Genomic DNA, 19366 nt, shown 5'->3' with positions numbered 1-19366 from the left:
AAAGAGTATTTACATAAATATACAAAGTAAGATCCTTCTTCTACCACTTGTTAATTATTTGACCTTAGCCAAACCACTTAGCTTCTTTGATTCTGTTTCCTTATCTCTAAAATGAAGATGTACATTATGTGAAGTAATGTATTTATGTATCAGTTAATAATATAAAAGGCTAATTCTTGATTGAGCATTTATTACTTATCAATCAGTGTTCCAAATATATTTGTTTTAACTCATTTAACTCTACTAATCTTATATGATTGTATACTGTGTTTATTCCCATTTTACAGATGAGGAAGTTAAGGCAGGAAAGTTAAGTAATTCACTTACTCAGAGTTACTTAGCTACAAATGGCAGAGTTAGGGTTAGAACCTGTGGAGTTCGCACATGGAATCTGTGCCCTTGACTATTATTACACAGTGTTGCCTCTCAGTCTCTCAGTAATGTATTTAGTGGAATGCCTGACACCTAGTGGATGGCTGTAGGCATAGAGGCAATTTACTTCCTCTTCCTCTAATTAAAAAAAAGGGGGGGGGGCAGTGTATCAGGAGAATTACATTTGGCTTAATGAGAGAGTTCCCAATGTGAAAAAAAAAACCTCCCCTGGGAGCTAAAAATGTTTTGGCCAATCATATGTCTTCACCAGAGTCTGACTACAATTACATGGGGTGCCTTTGTGCTTGCCAAGAGTGTAAAGTGCGTCACCTACTGATTTTCCTGTAGGAAGGGCTGGTGCCATGGGCTTAGCCGCGCTTACTGTTCCTCCACTCCAGAAGAGGGAGAGCGAAGCCTCTGGAGCATGGTGCTCCTGGAGGGAGAGGAGGAGGGACAGCAGAATACTGAACGTTGCTGTCCTGAGGAGCTGCTAGCTGGCATTTCCAGCACAGAAAGCGAAAGTGAGGAACTTTTTGAGTCGAGTTCCTCGGTGAACTGAAACTCCCTACTTCAAGGACAGAAGGCACTCCAAATAGCATGCAGAGCTAGTTAATCTGTACCCAGATTTTAATAAATTTGCTCGAGAAATCAACATCAGCCCTTGTGATACTAGGAAAGAGGGTGTGTTCTTCTAAGGGCATAGTTGGCTTTCCTTTGTTCGAAATGCTTAATATGTTTCAACACTTATTGTGAGGCCCTCTGAAGTCTTTCAGTTGCATAATGCAGTTGTTTAATACTTTAGTTGTTATTAAACAAATTATAAAAGCTACGTGAGAGACCACTGGTCATCACCATAAAGATGGTGCTGAAGATTCATCAATCAGGACTGTCCTCGGGTGTCTGCTCTGAGACGCGACCCCACAATCCCACAAAGCAGGTGGACATGCTAGGAAATGAGGTAGGAGACGTGCTCTGATAGTAGTTAAAGGCATGATTACACGGGGCTTACCACCTCTGTCCTGTCCTCCTCAGTGTCCATAGCGGCCACCATCATCTATGCCTACGCCTGGCTGGTTCCTCTCGCACTCTGGGGTTTCCTCATGTGGAGAAACAGCAAAGTTATGAACATCGTTTCCTATTCGTTTTTGGAGATTGTGTGCGTCTATGGATATTCGCTCTTCATTTATATCCCCACAGCCGTAAGTACCACACTTATTCTGCGTGATGCCCTGGGCTTGTGGAAAATCAGCCAATGACATCATTTCTAGCCTCGCATCGATGGGCACCTGAAATATCCTTTGAATTTAGAAAGTCAGCAGGAGAGGGGATAGGGAGCCAGATGCCTTTGCTGGACCTCAGGCCCTTTGATCTGAAAGCATTCACCTCAATCTGTGTGTTGGGATATTTCTCCAGGCTGGGACAGAGAGGCCAGAGTGTGAGGGGGCGCCTGCCTGCTGATGAGCTCAGGGGACTTTATAAACACAGATGCATGGAATGAACACATGCGTCTCCCAAATGCCTCCAGTAAAGCCCTCCTCTCCCTCCTTTTCTCTCAGGTACTGTGGATCATCCCCCAGAAGGCTGTTCGGTGGATTCTAGTCATGATTGCCCTGGGGATCTCAGGCTCTGTCTTGGCAATGACGTTCTGGCCAGCTGTTCGTGAGGATAACCGGCGCATTGCCCTGGCCACAATTGTGACAATTGTGTTCCTTCACACGCTGCTTTCTGTGGGATGCTTGGTAATGGTCTCATTCCTGTGATCTTCCTGCTGTTATTCACAATGATTCCTTTGAAACCAGCTCCATAAAATTAACATTGTTTTAAATAGACTGTCCTAAATGAGAAGTAGTAAATTTAGGAGAATTTGATGGTATTCTCTGGCTTTACCTAATTTCTGAAATTTGGTTATGATTCAGAGTCTGGCTAGAGGAAGTGGAGGTAATTGAGTGTCTCTAATAGGTTGGGGGGCGGGGATGGGGGCAAGCTTGGCCTTTGGATGTCTTTGCTGGTTTTCTGCTCATACCTAGAAAGAGTTTTGAAATTTAAATTTTCTTTTCATAGGTGAAAAGCATGAAGATGGAGTCAAATTAGGAAAGGGGAAATATATTTTAAAGTGAATAACGTTTAAAAGAGTCTTAGAGCCTTGTATTTGGGTGTCTTTTTAGGGAAAGCATGTCATTTGAGTTGCACCGGCCCAGAGCAGAGACTGGCTCTGTCACTCACTGGCTATGTGAGGTTGGCCATGGCACCTAACTTCTCTGTATCTGAACATCTTAATCAATAACATGGACATAGTATTTCCTGCCCCAGAGAGTTGTTCTGAATAATAAAATAAAATCTAAATAAAATAAATTTTAAAAATCTAAATAAAAAAATCTAAAATAAAATAGTACATATAAAATATTTAATGTAGAATTTGTCCCATAAATGCCTGTAAATTAGGTCCCTTTCCCTTGATCCTAAGGGGACATGATTTTCTATTTTCTGTGCACATTGTACACAAAAATTGTAGTCCATGGCCTTAAAAAGTCCTGACGCAGGGTTTGAAAGAACTTTGAGTCCAAAAATGTTAAGGTCTCCGATGAAGGGAAAGGACATGCCCACGGGAGGACATCCACATGACGGATGTCTAGACCCTTGGTTAGGTTTTACAGTTGTGGGAGTAAATATTTCTCTGGCACCATCTGATCTATACGATTTTTGTGTAGACAGCCTGGGTCATGCATAAGATCCTGATACTTGATCATTGAACCAGTCACATAAAAAGGGCCGGGTTCTGAGACACACAGCCGGTTTACATATACTTTCCAAGTGTCTGAGCTTTAAATTTTGAGACTTCCGGAAGACTGTTGTTTTGACTCATGGCAGAGTGACACCGTTAATTTTTGGCACTTGGAGCCCCTGGGCTGATCCCTTGTAATGCTGCTGCAACCCTCTGTGACCCTTCTGTCTGCTGAGGAAGAATGTCCTTTCTCACTGTAGCCCTCTCACTGGCATGTCCCCGTGTCTCCCTTGAATTTTCTTCTGTATATATCTAGTTGAGTCATTGATGGAGAGAAGGAGGCAGGAAGAAGCGCTTCTTTGTTCGGTTGCGTAAAGAATCAAGGGGAGCATGGCACGTCAGACTTGGGGTCAGGGAGGAGGGGTTAATGGGTAAGAGTGTTGCTAAGAATCTATTTCATTTCAATCTAGTAGTGTTACTAAGAATCAGTCTGTGTGTGGTGGAATTTTTTACCTCTATGCCTGTTCCTCTCTTTTGGGATAAATGACATAGACAGTGGGACTTAACCTGCCCATCTTGCTGCTCAGGAACTTGCTGGAAGAGAACAATTAGAGGGAAGCAGAAAGAGCCCTGCACTGTGATCCTAGGCGAGAGTCCTCTTTCTCAGAAACTTGGCTTCCTCCTCTGTCACGGACATTCGTATTTTGTGACCCTCAGTGAGATGGCTGTGAGAGCCCTTCATATGCTGTGAAGGGTTCTTCAGATTTAAAGAAGTTACTAGAAGAGTTTCATGTCATCTGAAGCTTCCAGGGCCCTCTGCTGCTCATCCCTCCTGAGTGCCTCAGGAAGGGTGGTGCAAGGCCACGCAACTCGAAAGACGGGGCCCTTCCATTGGTGCCTCTCGCTGGCATCTTCCTGCCTCTCCAGAATGTCTTTCCCATCATACTCTTGGTTGGGAAGTTGGCGAAGACAAGGAGGCAGGAGAGAAGACCTTGCCTGGTTCGCTGCTAAGGGACTCTGGGGAGCCAGGCGCATTAAATGATGGAGCAGAGAGGGAATTACAGGTATAGGACCCCTTCTTGGAGGGGAAGCCAGTTTTCTCCTCCTCAAAGAAGGGAACTATTCTATCATCAGGTGTTTAGCCTGGGGTCTCGTTCTCCAGCCAGAGATGGCCTCCTTTGTGCTGTTCTGGAGATGTGCAGGCTGAGAGGCTGAAGCAGAGGTGACGGAGATGGGGTCTGGCTCCAGCTCCCTCACCCCTGCTTTGAAGATTGAGTATGTTCTACACATAACACACAGAGTTCCCGACCTCTCTCCTTTTTTTTTTTTTTTTAAGGGTTTTATTTATTTATTTGACACAGAGAGAGAGAGAGATCACAAGTAGGCAGAGAGGCAGGCAGGGGGCGGGGAGGGGGGGGAGCAGGCCCCCTGCTGAGCAAAGATTCCCAATGTGGGGCTCGATCCCAGGACCCTGAGATCATGACCTGAGTCAAAGGCAGGGGCTTAAACCACTGAGCCACCCAGGCACCCCCCCTCACCCCTGCTTTGGTTATTTCCCCTCTCTGGACCGCACCTCCTCACTGAGAAAAGGGAACTGCAGGAGCATCTTTACTTTTGCAAAGACTGAATGTTATATGTAACATGAACAACACAAGCCGAACACATGCAAGATGGTTTTTTGTTGCTGTTGTTGTTTTTGAAGATTTTATTTATTTATTTGTCAGAGAAAGACACAGTGACAGTGGGAACACAAGCAGGGGGAGTGTGAGAGGGAGAAGCAGGCTTTCCGATGAGCAGGGAGCCCAATGTGGGGCTTGATCCCAGAACCCTGGGCTCATGACCCGAGCTGAAGGCAGACACTTAACAACTAACTGAGCCACCCAGGCACCTCAGGATGTTGTTTTATTGAAGGGCAGGGAGAAGAATTGGCAGCAGAGGGGCACAAGCTGACCCAGACAGCTTGGCTTCCCACTCTGCCCTGGGGAGCACAGATTTGCATTTTTGTCTCAGTGTTCTGAAGCATATGCCGGCCCTCTACCTGCTGAGGGCCCCTGGGTGTTCACGGCTGTACACCATGTTGGTAGCAGGACACTCCTGGCCAGGATGGCTAAGGAAGCCCCAGAGGGTGTGTGCTTGGCTGGCGTGTTTGAGCTGTACAAGCCTGTGTTTGCAGGGGTTACTGCTGATAGCGGACTGTCCTGTGCCCTCATACTCTGCCAGGTGACACTCCTGGCCTGACTTCTAGAAAGCCTGATGGTTCATCCCGACACTTCTGCGGTGCCTAGATCTAGATGGGGCACATAGGTCAGGTGCCAAATTGCAGGTCACCCACAGAAGAGAAGAGCGTTGTCTTGGGGCTGGACACTGCTAGATTGATACCCTAGCTCAGACACAGGGTTGTGTAGCCTTGGGAAAATCTCCATCTCTTTGAGCCTCCACTTGCTCATCTCTAAAATGGGGTTATCATTGCCTGTTATTAATGATCAAGTGTGTGCCTGGTGCGCAGTAGGCACTCCCCAAATGGTAACTGTGGTTGTTACTAAGGATTTGTGGCATTCTTGAACTAATGAGTTATAGAATTATAGCTGGCCCTTAGAGATCATTTTTTCCAATCCCTTTGTTTTACACGTTAGAAAACTGAGGCTCAGAGGGGTAGAGTGACTTTTTCATAGTTATGGTGTGAGTTACTAGCAAAGCCAAGTTTAGACCCTGGCCTCTTGCTCCTTTCTATCTGATGAGGGCCTCCTCCAAGAGCTTGGAAGAAAGGCACAATTCCTTCACTAGGAGGCGTGCTTTGTAGCTCTGTACACCCTCGAGACAGCCGGAGGAGCCCAGCACTGGGAGCAAGGCCGCTGTCCCTAACCCCCTTAAGAACTTTTTTTTTTCCCACCTCAGAAAGCAAGTGCCAGAATGGGTCCTGGGAAGAATGCTTTTAGAGCTAATAGGATTCCTCTGGGAATGTGACAAGCTAGGGGGGCTCTGCAGCTAGAAACTTGGAAATGGACTGTTGAAGAGTTCACACTGAGTGTGTTGGGGAAAGCTCCAGTGCGTCATCTTGGTGCCCCCTTCTGGCTGATAGAGAGTAGAGCTGTTGAAATGGTTCCTCACTTGGGTTTTTGTCTTTTTATCTTCCTCCTGCCCTGACTCCATGGGGGAAATCGCAAGTGTGCAGTGACCCCTGACTTATTCCCCTTACTTTGAAGGACCTAGGTATTTTCCTGGGCTAAAGTCCAGATTCTCAGACTTTGAGACAGATCAGAAGATCCTCCTTGGTTTTTTTCCCTCTTCTATCTCCTGATTTTTTTTTTTTTTTTAAGATTTTATTCATTTATTTATTTGAAAGAGAGACAGATAGTGACAGAGATAGAGAGAGAGAGCACAAGCAGGGAGAAGAGGGAGAATCAGGCTCCCCGCTGAGCAGGGAGCTCGATGCAGGGCTCCATCCCAGGACCCTGGAATCATTACCTGAGCCAAAGGCAAACGCTTAGCCCACTGAGCCACCCAGACACCCCTGCCTCCTCTTGGTTTTTGACAGTGAAGTCGTAGATGGTGAATGGAATCACTTATCAGACCTTTCTTTTCCAAGCTGGAGAATTATGAGGTCAGGCCTGCCTGGTACTTTCTTGTAAAGGTCTTTACCCCAAGCCAGCTGGTTTAGCAGCAATCTGTTGTGCCTCAGTTCCCTTGAGTTTCGGTTATTTACATCATGGGCCAGGCCCTGAGTGAGAGGCTGGTGACATAGGGACAGGAAGAATACTGTCTTTGCCTGGAAGAGAGACTGTGTAAGGTAGCGATGAAGAGGCTGAACCTTGGAGTCAGAAAGACCCAACTCTCCCACTCACTAGCCATCTGCGCCGGATTGAATGACAGCCTCTCTGTGCCTCCGTTTCGTTTGTCAAGGAGAATAATCATAGCAGCCTGATAGGGTTCTTATGCAGATTAAGTCCTAGGCAGGAAGTAGCCAATAAACAGTGGCTACATTTTATTTATTTATTTATTTTTTTAAAGATTTTTATCCATTTATTTGACAGACAGAGATCACAAGTAGGCAGAGAGGCAGGCAGAGAGAGAGAGGAGGAAGCAGGCTCTCCTTCTCTCCATTGAGCCTGATGCAGGGCTCCATCCCAGGACCCTGGGATCATGACCTGAGCCAAAGGCAGAGGCTTTAACCCACTGAGCCACCCAGGTGCCCCAGTGGCTACATTTTAAAAAAGTAACTCTGAGTAAGTGAGATGGACAGAAACAGAGTCGCTTGGGGTTCTGTGGGATGACAAGCATGGCAGAGGGAAACATAGGGGCCATTACAAATACTCTTAGCATGGAGTCTAGAACACTTGAGCAGACTGTTGTGTTGTGTTTTAACTGCCTGCATGCATTTCCTTTTCCTGCAGGCATACTTTTTTGATGCGCCAGAGATGGACCACCTCCCAACAGCTACAGTTGCTCCAAACCAAACAGTTGTGGCAGCCAAGTAGCTAAAGAGGAAAGTAAGAGACTGTATTATTGTTTCTTTCCTTTTTTTTTTTTTTTTTGAGGTTTGGTACAGTAACAAATGGGCAAGTGTGTCACTTCCAAAATTGTTAACATCAGGAACCAAGAGGGCCAGACCCTTTTGTCTTTCCGTACGATTCACTATGGTGTTTGGGCACAAGCATGTCTGTATCTACGCAGCCCGCCACCCGGAGTCCTCCGTTGTGAAATCCGCATGGTCCTGGCGTGATAGATTTGGGAGATGTGAGCTCTTAGCTTTTTCACTGGAGGAGCTCCTGCCTTTTGGCCCCAACATCCCTCTCCTCTGCGCTCTGTCCTCTTCCCAGGAGCAGAGTATGGTTTGTTCTATTTGGGTACACTCCTGGTGGTTTTCCTAGTTTCCCTGTGACTTCTCAACCTGGCCTCAGACCCTGAGTGTGACTTCTCTTGAATTACTCATAGGGTTCCCAAAGCCTACCAATGCTCATGGCTGATTTGCTCTCTGGCCTCTTGGATGATTCTGTTTCACTGGTTGGCTCAGTAGGTCTGCGTCCTGGAAGAAGAGACAAATCCTCCATGGTTTATTCCTTGCCTCCCTGTTCCAGATCCTCAGTGTACCAAGGCTGCGGCCATGCTGAACTTCTTGCCATTACCAGAACAGACATGCCCTTGCACTTGCCATTCCAGATATCTGAGTATTCCCTCTATTCCAGCAGTCATCACTTTCCTTGTGGTCCTCTGATACCTTGTATTATACATCGCTGTTAATGGTGCTGGAAGCACGAATTCTTCACTGTCTGTGTGTCCATCTGCATAGTCATTTGTTCATTCATTGATTCATTTGTCCTCCATGGACCAGTATGCCTCTCCAGTTCAACTCAGCAACATGAGAACAAGAAATGGGTATTATCCTGCATTTTTGTTGCTCATCACAAGACCTGGTATATAGGGAGTGCTTAGTAAATGTTTGTGCAGTGAATGAATGAAGCCACACTCTGCACATGATCTCCCTGCCCATGGAGAACCTCTAGTCTGTTTTGTAATCGCAGGGTGACCTTCTCCTTTCCCAGAGCAACAGGGTGTGGTGCGAAGACCAGGGCCTTTGCAGTCAAGTGGAACAAAAATGAAATCCTGGCCTCACCATGTACTACCAATGTACCTGGGACAAGGAGCTTACTGTCTCTGAGCTTCAACCAACGTAACTGTCACAGAAGGATGATACAACCTATACTAGATTAGAGATCTTGTTTATAAAAGCTCCTGGCTCATAGTTAAGATGCTCAATGACAGAATCAAGCTACTGGCCCTCTGAGAGTAGGTCTGTATTTGTGTTGAAATTTGGTGGTTCTCATAGACTTTACCCTGACCCTTTATTTCCTTTTTGTAAAACCAAATGGACTTTCCTTCTTAGTTGAGGAATTTGGGTTGTAGGCCTTGCAAGTTGACAAGATATGGTTGGCCAAAGACACCTCTGGCCATCTTGATGGTAAGACAGTTGCCCTGGCCAATGGAATGCCTAAGGAACTATTGTAAATATCACAGCCCACCTTCCCCTCTTCCCCTCTTCACATGGGGATGTGATGATGTCAGAATCAAAGGTCAGAGCCCTTGGAGACAGGGTGGGCTCTTCTCTCCTTTTTACCATAAAGAGGCTGAGGCCAAGAGAGAACAGTGCCTTGTCCAAGGCCATCCCAGAGTTTTGTGGCAAACTAACATGAGTATATCACATTCCATTCTACAAAATACCATCTAGATCACTCTCTCTTTGTCCGCTGTTAGCAGCCTAACTGACCCCATCGTATAGATAAGGAAGCTGAACTTAAGAAGTTTAAGTTGACTAAGATCACCTGTCTCTCTTTTTTTTTTTTAAGATCTTATTTATTTATTTATTTGACAGAGAGAGAGATCACAAGTAGGCAGAGAAGCAGGCAGAGAGAGAGAGAGAGAGAGGAGGAAGCAGGCTCCCCGCCGAGCAGAGAGCCCGATGCGAGACTTGATCCCAGGACCCTGAGATCATGACCTGAGCCGAAGGCAGAGGCTTAGCCCACTGAGCCACCGAGGTGCCCAATCACCTGTCTCTTAAAACGCACAGCTGGGACTCAAACCCAGGTATTTTGGAGCCATTTCTTGAGGTTTTTTCCACTTTCCCACTTTTAAGGCTGATGTTCTTTTTACCCCTAAAATTTGCAGGCTCTCACTCCTGGACTTTCGCTTCTTTTTTGAACCCTCCTTTGCTTTTCTAGAGATGCTTCAGTTCAGTTCAGAGAATCCATACTTATTGGATTGCACAACCTCCCAGGAATTTGAGGGCTGTATTAATTATCTATTGCTGCCTAACAGTGTTACCTCAACTAGCACCTTAAACAATGCCCATTTATTAGTTCAGTTTCTGTGGCTCAGGAGTCTGGGCATAGCTTAGCTGGGTTCTGTCCTTCAGGTTCTCTTACAAGGCTGCACTCAGAGTGTTGGCCTGGGCTGGGGTCTCATCTGAAAGCTCGACTGGAAGGATCTTCCTCCAGACTCACCAGGTTGTTGGCAAGATTCACGTCCTTGTGGTCTGTTAGACTGAGGGTGCTCCTTACTAAGTGTCACCTGGAGACTATCCCCAGTTCCTTGCCACATAGGATGGCTGACATCATCAAAGCCGTAAGTGGAGATAACCGACAGTCTATTAGGAAGACAGAGATAATGTAAAGTAATCATGGAAGTGATATCTGTCAGTTTTCCTATATTCTTTTGATGAGATGCAAGTTATAAGTTTTGCTCACACTCAGTGGGAGGGGATTACCCAAAGACATGAGTACGTGGAGGCAGGGATCATTGGAGGGCATTTTTCACTTGATCTTAGCTGAAAGTTATAAGTTTTGCTCACACTCAGTGGGAGGGGAAAGGCCGAGAAGCGATAGGAGGGCATTTTTATTTTACACTATTTTTCAGCTTTATTATGGTATCATTAACAAGAAAATTGTAAGTTACTTAAAGTAAAGGTTGTGATGATTTGATCTACATGTGTGGAGGCCATTGTGTAGTCTGTCCGCCATAAGCACACACCCTAGTAATATGTATGTATTTGAAATATTTACATTGTTGTCAATCCATATAGTAACTATTAAAGCTTAATTTTTTATTTTTTGATGAAAAATAAATATTAATAGAAGTTCTAAATTTTTCTTCCATTACCTCAGTGGGTGGTTTTTACAGTCCACTGCCTTAGAATGAGCGTATGGTAGCTTGTTTGCCTTATGGTTTGATTGTCTACATAGTTGTTAAGCTCCTCCTGCAGATGGATTTCATTGACAGTTAGCAGAGAAGGCCCTGGGGCAAGGTAGGTCTCTTCCTGAGATTGAGGTCCATGGGAAAGGGATTAAGTCTTATTGGACTTGAACTCCCCAGTGCTCGGCCTAGCACAGACAGAGCAAGTGCTCAATTAATGTTGGGTGGCTGGAGGTGACCCAAGGAGGTGGTGACCTTAATTTGCAAAATTAAGGAAAGAGGGGGGATGTGGGCTTTTATCAGAGGTGTCTTGGCTCACGGAGCCCTCATTTACTCTTTCACTCAGCATTTACTTGAGGCTGTTCTGTGGCCTCCGTGGTCCAGAAACTGGAGACCTAGAAAGTCAAATATAGTCAGCCTTGGGGAGCCTTGGTCCATGGGTAAAACAGCTAAACAGATAATAAACAGACAGTGTTTGTAGAGACATGCCAGACCCAAATTGTGAATTGATGAGCTTGGTGGGAGCACAGAAGCTGTGACTCACTGGCCTGAGGGAAGGCTTCATACAATAGGTCTTGTTTGAGCTGGACCCTGAAGGTTGGGCAGAAGCAGTCAGTTACCAATTTTTCTGAAGAGAGTAGTTAGCTTCTCATGGCATTTGGGAAGGTGAAGTCTTAGGTTCATTGGGACACAGTGATGTGATGTGGGCTCATATCCCTGGGAACAAGAAAATCTGAGCCCAGCTGGAGGACAGAGGTTATGCCCACAGTAGCAGCCATTGCTTGGGTCTCTCTTGGCCAAAAATACCTGACATCGACCTAGGGAGGGCCTCTTTCAGGCTTCTCCTATGTTAGAACTCAAGTTTCTTCCTTGCATTTTGTTATGAAGGCTCCAGGCCAGAAGCCCATGTACTCTAAACCTTCAGAGAGTCAGAAGCTGGCGTTTGAGAAAAGCCTGGTCCTGCGGGCCTTTGCAGACCTCCCATCCTGATTTATATAGATTTGACACCTTTGGGCTTTGCTCAGATCTATAAACTTGGGCATCAGTGTCTCCGTTTGGGTGTCGGGTCTCCAAATGAGATAGTGATGAAGAGTTTCTTTGGAGCTTCCGTGGCAGAAGCATCAATCGCTTTGCCAACAAGGGCTGTCCAGAGCCCCAGGCTCTGCGGATTTATGAGCTGCCTGCGCCTTCTTCTGTAATCTCTAGACTCCCAGCTTTCACTGAAAAAGAATGGCTTCTAATCTCACAGATAACCTTCCTCATGTAAATCTGCACACTGGAGGGCTTAGCCTGGCACGGATTACTAGGAGAACATCCACCCCTTCTCTCCCTGGAAACTTGGGATCACAGAGGAGCCTCCAATGACTTACGATCAGGGAAACCACCCCTATATAAATCATAGAGATATTACAGAGAATATCTGGCTTGCTTCTTCCCTCTTTTCCTTCCTTTCTAAAAATTATTTATTTATTTATTTATTTATTTTAAAGATTTTATTCATTTATTTGACAGAGATCGCAAGTAGGCTCCCCACAGAGCAGAGAGCTCGATGCGGGGCCCAATCCCAGGACCCCGGGATCATGACCTGAGCCGAAGGCAGAGGCTTTAACCCACTGAGCTACCCAGGCGCCCCATACTTCCTTTTTTTTTTTAATTAAATTATCACCTGAGGGCCAGTGCCATTTCTTCTCTGAGCCAAGACCCTAGGGAAGCCTGGAAACTGTGCCTTGGGAGTCTTACTTTGGCTTGTGGGATGGGGTATCTGAAAGATGGCATTTGTATTGGGGCTGCCTTCCCAGGAGCTGTGACAAGTGGGTCTGTCTGGAGGAGGGTGGCCAGCAGGTAATTACACTGCGGTGTGATTGGGCTTTAGTAAGAGATGAGCAAAGGGCCTTAGAAGATTTCTTTGTAATTAAAAAACCCTCCTGATTTGATACACAGGGTTTATGTGCAATTATCCTTTCACTCACTCCTGTTAAGAGTGTTCATATTATAAGCCAAAGCTACAAACCCTTTTACTATGTTTATACACATCAATTCTTTTATTCTGAAATCAGTTTTAACTCAATGCTATAATCCTCTTTAACAGAGCATCCAGACTGTATGACTTACCACCATGACTAAAGCTGTTTTCCACCAGCCCCTTCTTGTTCACACCACATCTGAGATGTCCCTGCCCAGAGAGCCCAGTTTCAGTGTCTGTGCTGTTTCTCCATCAGTTTTCTTCCTGGTTCTCTTTGAAGTCAATCGGAAGAACCGGGTTAGAGAGTGGGTCAGCACAGTAACATTTTTTAAAAAGATTTTATTTATTTATTTGAGAGGGAGAGAGAGAGCACAAGCAGGGGGAGAGGCAGAGGGAGAAAACAAAGCAGGTTCCCCACTGAGCACAGAGCCCAGTGCAAGACTCAATCCCAGGACCCTGGAATCATGAGCTGAGCCAAAGGCAGATGCTTAACCAACTGAGCCACCCAGGCACACAACACAGTAACTTTTTATTCTTGCTTAAACTTATTTAGTGCAAAGTTTTTACACATAGACAAAAGCAGAGTGAATAGTATAGTGAATGTCCATGTACCCATTGCTTACTTTGCACAGTTGTCAACTCACAGCCAACTTTATTTCACCCATCTATACCCCCATATTATTTTGAAGCACATCTAAGATTAATACCCCATATTATTATTATTATTTTAAAGATTCCATTCATTTATTTGACAGAGAGAGAGATCACAAGTAGTCAGAGAGGCAGGCAGAGAGAGAGGAGGAAGCAGGCTCCCTGCTGAGCAGAGATCCCAATGCGGGGCTCAATCCCAGGACCCTGAGATCATGACCTGAGCCGAAGGCAGAGCCTTTAACCCACTGAGCCACCCAGATGCCCCACCCTTTATTATTTTTAAGCACATTTAAGCACATGTATTATTTGATCCATAAATATTTAAATCCTGGATCTATAAAAGACACTTTCAAACTTTTAAAAACATAACTGTAATACCACAGTCACAGCTAAAAAAATTGTATCTTCTAAATATAGGCATACCTTGTGTTACTGAGCTTTGCTTATTGCGCTCCACAGATACTGTGTGTGTCTTTGTTTTTTGGTTTTTGTTTTGTTTTTACAAATTGAAGGTTTGTGGAAGTCCTGTGTTGAGCTGAGTCTATCAGCACCCTTTTCCCAAAAGCAGTTGCTCACTTTGTGTCTCTGTGTTACATTTTGGTAATGCTTGCAATATTTTAAACTGTTTCATTATTAATATGTTTCTTATGGTGATCAGTGATCACAGGTCTTTGGTGTGACTGTTGTAATTATTTTGTGGTGCTATAATCTGTACCCATATGTAAGATGGTAAACTTCATAAAGGTTATGTGTGTTCTGATGGCTCCACTGACCGACCATTCCCCTGTCTCTCTCCCTCTCCTCGGGCTTCCCTATTAAAAAATTGTAATATTGAAAATGAGCCAATTAATAGCTCAACAATGACCTCTGAGTGTTCAAATAAAAAGAGTCACACATCGCTCACTTTAAATCAAAAGCTAGAGATGACTAAGCTTAGTGAGGAAGGATGTCGAAAGCCAAGACAGACTGAAAGCGAGGCCTCTTGCACCAAACAGCTAAGTTGCAAAAGCGAAGGAAAAGTTCCTGCAGGAAACTGAGAGTGCTGCTCCAGGGGACACACGGATGATAAGAAAGTGGAACAGCCTTACTGCCGACGTGGAGAGTGTGTGAGTGGCCGGGATAGAAGAGCAAAGCAGCCACCACATTCCCTTAAGGCAAGCCTGACCCGGAGCAAGGCCCGAGCCCTCCTCCATTCTGTGAAGGCTGAGTGGGGTGAGGAAGCTGCAGAAGGAAGGTTGGAAGCAGCAGAGGTGGGTTCGTGAGGTTTAGGGAAAGAAGCTGCCTCCATAACTTGGAAATGCAGGGTGAAGCAGCCAGTGCCTGTGTAGACACCGCAGCTGGTGATCCGGAAGCTCCGGCTCGGATCATTGATGAAGGTGGATGCACTGAACAACAGATGTTCAGTGTAGACGGAGCAGCCTTCTGTCGGGAGAAGATGCCCTGTGAGACATCCACAGCTGTAGTCAGCGCCTGGCTTCAAAGCCTCAAAGGCCGGGCTGACTCGAGTGAGAGAGGCTCATGCAGCTCGTGACTTTATGTTAAAGCTGGTGCCCATTTGCCATTCATAAAGCTCCAGGACCCTCAAGAATTTTGCTCAATCTATACTTTCTGTGCTGTGTAAACAGAACAACAAAGCCTGGATGACCGCATACTTGTTTACAAGATGGTTTACTGAGTATTTTAAGCCCCCTGTTGAGACCTCCTCAGAAAAAAAGATTCCTTTCAAAATATTCCTGCTCACTGACAGTAGTACATCTGGTCACCCAAGAGCCCTGAGGGAGACAGACGAGGTAAGTGTTCGAATCCCTCTGACACAGCATCTGTTCTGCAGCCCATGGATCACGGAGTCATTCCAGCCTTCTGATTAAGGAATTCGGTTCATAAGACTGTCACTGCCATAGTGATTCCTCTGCTGGCTCTGGGCAAAGTGAAATAAAAACCTTCCAGAAAGGATTCACCATCCTACAACATCCGTGATTCATGGGAAGAGGTCAGGATAGCATCATGAGCAGGAGTTTGGAAGAAGTTGGTTCCAGCCCTCATGGGTGACTCTGAGGGGTCAGGACGTCAGGGAGGAAGTGACTGCAGATGGGGCGGAAGAAGCAAGAGAGCGGGAAGCGAAGGCTGAAGGTGGGACTGCGCGGCCGCCCTCTCAGGGTAAAACTTGAGGGTGAGCAGTTGCTTCTTACAGATGAACAAAGAAGGTGGTTTCCTGGGAGGGAATCTACTCCCGGTGAAGATGTCATGAAGGTGGTTGAAATGACATCAGAGGTTCACAATATCACAGAAACTTGGTTCATGTAGCAGCAGCAGGGTCTCATAGAATTGACTCCAATTTTGAAAGTTCTACTGTGGGTAAAATGCTATCAAATGGTATCATGTGCTACAGAGAAATTTGTGAAAATAATCAATCCATGTGGCAAACCTCATTGCCGTCTTACGAGAAATTGCCACATCCAGCCTTCAGCACCCACCACCCTGATCAGTCGGCAGCCATCAGCATTGAGGCAGGACCCTCCCCCAGTAAAAAGATCATGACTCGCTGGAAGCTGATATGATGCTTAACATTTTTTTTTTAGCCATAAAGTATTTTTTAATTAAACTATGTACATTTTGGGATGCCTCGGTGGCATAGTCAGTTAAGCATCTGCCTTTTGGCTCAGGTCATGATCCCAAGGTCCTAGGATCAAGTCCTACAGTGGGCTCCCTGCTCAGCAGAGAGCTTGCTTCCCTCTCTGCTCCTCTCCCCTGTTCATGCTCACTCTGACTCTGACAAATTATGTCAGAGAAAAAACTATGTCCATTTTTCAGACATAATGCTATTGCACACTTAGTAGACTCTGGTATAGTATAAACATGACTTTTATATGCCCTGGCAAACCAAAAAGTTCATGTATTCACTTTATTGTGGTATCCACTTTATTGCCTTGCTCTGGAGTGTCTCCCCAATCTCTTTGAGGCATCATATGTACTTCAGTGTTTGAATTTCACCTTGCAGTTTGTTGATGTATCTCTTAAGTGTTTTTTAAATGGTAGGTAGATTCCTACTCCATTCTCCCCCCTTTCCCTTTCCCATATATTTGTTGAAGAATTATTTATCCTATAGTTTTTCACTATCTGGATTTTGCTGATTGTATTTCTATGGTGTTGTTTATCATGTTGCTTTGCCTTTGTTTTCTGTAAACTGGTGATTGTATCCAAAGATTTGGTCAGAGTCAGCCTTGGTTGGTTGGTTAGTTGGTTGGTTGGTTTTGGCAGGACTACTTGATATGTGGTGTTAAATGCTTTCACCCATAAACTCATAATATGTAACTATCTTTTGCTTTTTGATATTTAAAGTAATTAAGCGATGCCTACATGTGTTAAATCATTAGGGTTTTCAAAATGGTGATATTTCAGTTCTATCTTTGCTTCTTTCTTTATTAATTAGAATACTTCTTTCATAAAAACTTCCCTTTATCTACTATTTGGCTCAGCAGTGATGTAATTCCTGGAGAAAAGCAGGATAAATGATTCTTTTGCTTTTTTTCCCACCTACTTTCAAACTAGTAGTTGGCTTGCTAGCACTCAGCAACAATGACGAGTTAGTTTCAGTCCATTGCAAGTATTATGCTTACCAATATTCAAGTTGTCCCTTCTTTGACTAATGGGAAGCTCTTCAAATTTGCTCAAGTCCTGTTGGCATAGCCCTAAGAATCTCTGATAAATGTGTTATTATCTGTTAAACAAAATTTTCCAGGCTTTTCCAGGCTCATCTTGGACATTTCCTGTCCCAGATCCAGACTGAGTCATTTCTTGAAGGAGTCTTGGTTCTGTTCATTAGGGAGATAGTCATACCAGGTCACAATCTGGACACTAGCAGTACTCATTGCCATTGGGTTGTTTTTTCACAGGCCTTTTCACTGTTCAGAGTCAGGAAATATATGTGTTGTGTGCTTGATTCCTTTTTTAAAGGAAATGCAATGTGGGTTCATACTCATACTTTGAATTCTTATTTAGCACTACAGAGTTTTTTCTAAATTGCTTTTATCTTATATCTGTATCTCCTTTCTTACCTCCTGGGAATCTCACTTTACAACAATACCAGCAGAGATAGAATTGGGCTAGCACATAAGTACCTAATTGTTTTATCCAGGCACTAGCAACAGTCCAATAATAACAACAACAGCACTCCTATTAATTACTGGAAACATTGCTTTAAAATCTTTTAAGGCTTTTTTTTTTTTTTTTTTTTAAGGTTTTTAAGTTCTGGAATTCCCCTTCCTGGCTTGTTTACTTGGAAGCCCACTATTTATTTTTCAGGATGCACTTCAGATAGCCTGTCCTTGGGGAAGTTTAAATTACTTACTCCTCTGTGTTCTCCTAAAGCTCTTTGTATGTTCCTCTGTTAGAGCAATTCTCTTATTCACAGGGACATAGACTGGGAATCCCTAGAAAGGGAAGATTTATTGACCAGTATAGCTGCAGCATCCCACAGGCTTTGGGGAAAGCTTGATTTTGAACTTGACAGTTCATAGACCCATCACATGCACACATGCTTTGTTCTTTTGCCTGGTGACTTGAAAACTTTTTACTTGTTTGTTCATTGAGAGCCTACCCTTGGCCACCATTTGCTGGGTCACTGGGGTCAACAGTGGAGATTGGACTTTCCCTTCCCAGATTTTACACCCCATTTTCTATCTCAGGTTTCAGATAGACTAGAAGGCCCTGCTAAATTAAAAAGGGAACCCTAACTTGGGGAACTTTGGGTTTGAACACCCCCGATCAGGCTTGGGTGCAGGGGTACCACCACGAAGAGGGCTCAGGGCTGGCCTGGGTCACAGTAGGGCCACCCAACATGCGGAGCCTGAAGTGGCCAGGAATCGGGTTGTAGGTAGGCAAGAGGCAGGGGAGCTCTGGCTAATGGTGGCATTAGGGACCAAGTCTGGCACAAAGGACAGTGTCATCTTACTCACCACCCTCTGGGCTAAGCCCCAGGAATCCCCAGCCTCTGTCAGGCTACCTACTAAAGGTTGGCAGCCGGGCAAGAGAAATTTTCTGTCTTGAATCCCTCCTCTGGTCTTGACATTAATTTGGAACAGACAGCTAGAGAGATGAGAGAAAGAGAGCATGTTTATGAAAATAAAATCTTCAGTGCCTGCCCTGTGGGCTTGTTTGTCTCTACCTTTATTTAGCATTTCAGAAGCCCGAGCTAATGTTTACCAGAAGGCGAGGAAGGACTGTTAGTTCTTCCAGTCCAGCAAACTGCAGCATTCATGCTTCTTCAACCACTTTTAACAGATACATTGTTGACAACATTTCCCTTTTCTAGATCCGGGACATTGAGGCAGATACCGCCGTCTTAGGCGCACCTTCCTAGTTGTGATCCTACCCCCGAGGGTAGTAGGAGGCCTGGCACATTCTCTTAGGTTGGAGGCCATTTATTAGGAAACGGCCTCTCTGCCACATTTTTTAATCCCCACCCTGGATTTAACTATATCTAGGACCTCTTCCCAAATTTTCATCTATTGCAAGTCGCCAGCTAGGTGTACCAACAGATGATTCAAATTCATTACGTTCAAGACTAAACCCATCTCCCACGCAACCAGATCCTTATATTTTCCTGTCTCCGTAAATGGCACAACCATCCACATTGCCCCTGACTTTAGACTAGGTTAGGTTCTTTATTATACTGTCTCACAGTACCTCACAATTACAATTACATAAGTAATATGTTATGTATATGTTTACCCGGTAGTTTCCACTGCCAGACTGTGTAACTTCCTTGAGAGTTGGGACCATGGTGCTTTATTCATCATGGTACTCCAGTGCCCAACCCATCTGACACATGAGTCCTCAATCACTATTTGTTGGAATAATTAAGAAATCCACCTGGTCACCCTAGAAACCTCATCATCAATGTAGAATCCCCTTTCTAACCTTCAGTATCTTACCTCTCTGTACAACTTGTCTATTCTACCCCTGAAATGTTTCTC

General features: G+C 44.9%; 1 protein-coding gene across 6 annotated transcripts in view; it reads left to right on the top strand.

Annotated features, from left to right (window-relative positions):
* Positions 1-19366, top strand: part of YIPF1 (Yip1 domain family member 1) — a 39057-nt gene that overhangs the window by 17998 nt on the left and 1693 nt on the right. For 4 of the 6 annotated variants that reach the window (XM_082688514.1, XM_082688513.1, XM_082688518.1 and 1 more), the window contains 3 exons: positions 1405-1571; positions 1929-2111; positions 7486-7581. In XM_082688514.1, the coding sequence (XP_082544640.1) occupies positions 1405-1571; positions 1929-2111; positions 7486-7569 (434 nt within the window). In that variant the 3' untranslated portion in view covers positions 7570-7581. Of the gene's footprint in view, positions 1-1404; positions 1572-1928; positions 2112-7485; positions 7582-8169; positions 10730-19366 lie in introns of those variants that run through there. The other 2 variants (XM_082688515.1, XM_082688517.1) reach the window with 1 other exon arrangement.

The sequence above is a fragment of the Mustela nivalis genome (assembly GCF_964662115.1).
Source record: "Mustela nivalis genome assembly, chromosome: 10".
In the NCBI taxonomy this organism is placed as follows: Eukaryota; Metazoa; Chordata; class Mammalia; order Carnivora; family Mustelidae; genus Mustela; species Mustela nivalis.
Note: the sequence above shows the minus strand (reverse complement) of the source record. Positions and strands in the feature narration are given on the sequence as shown.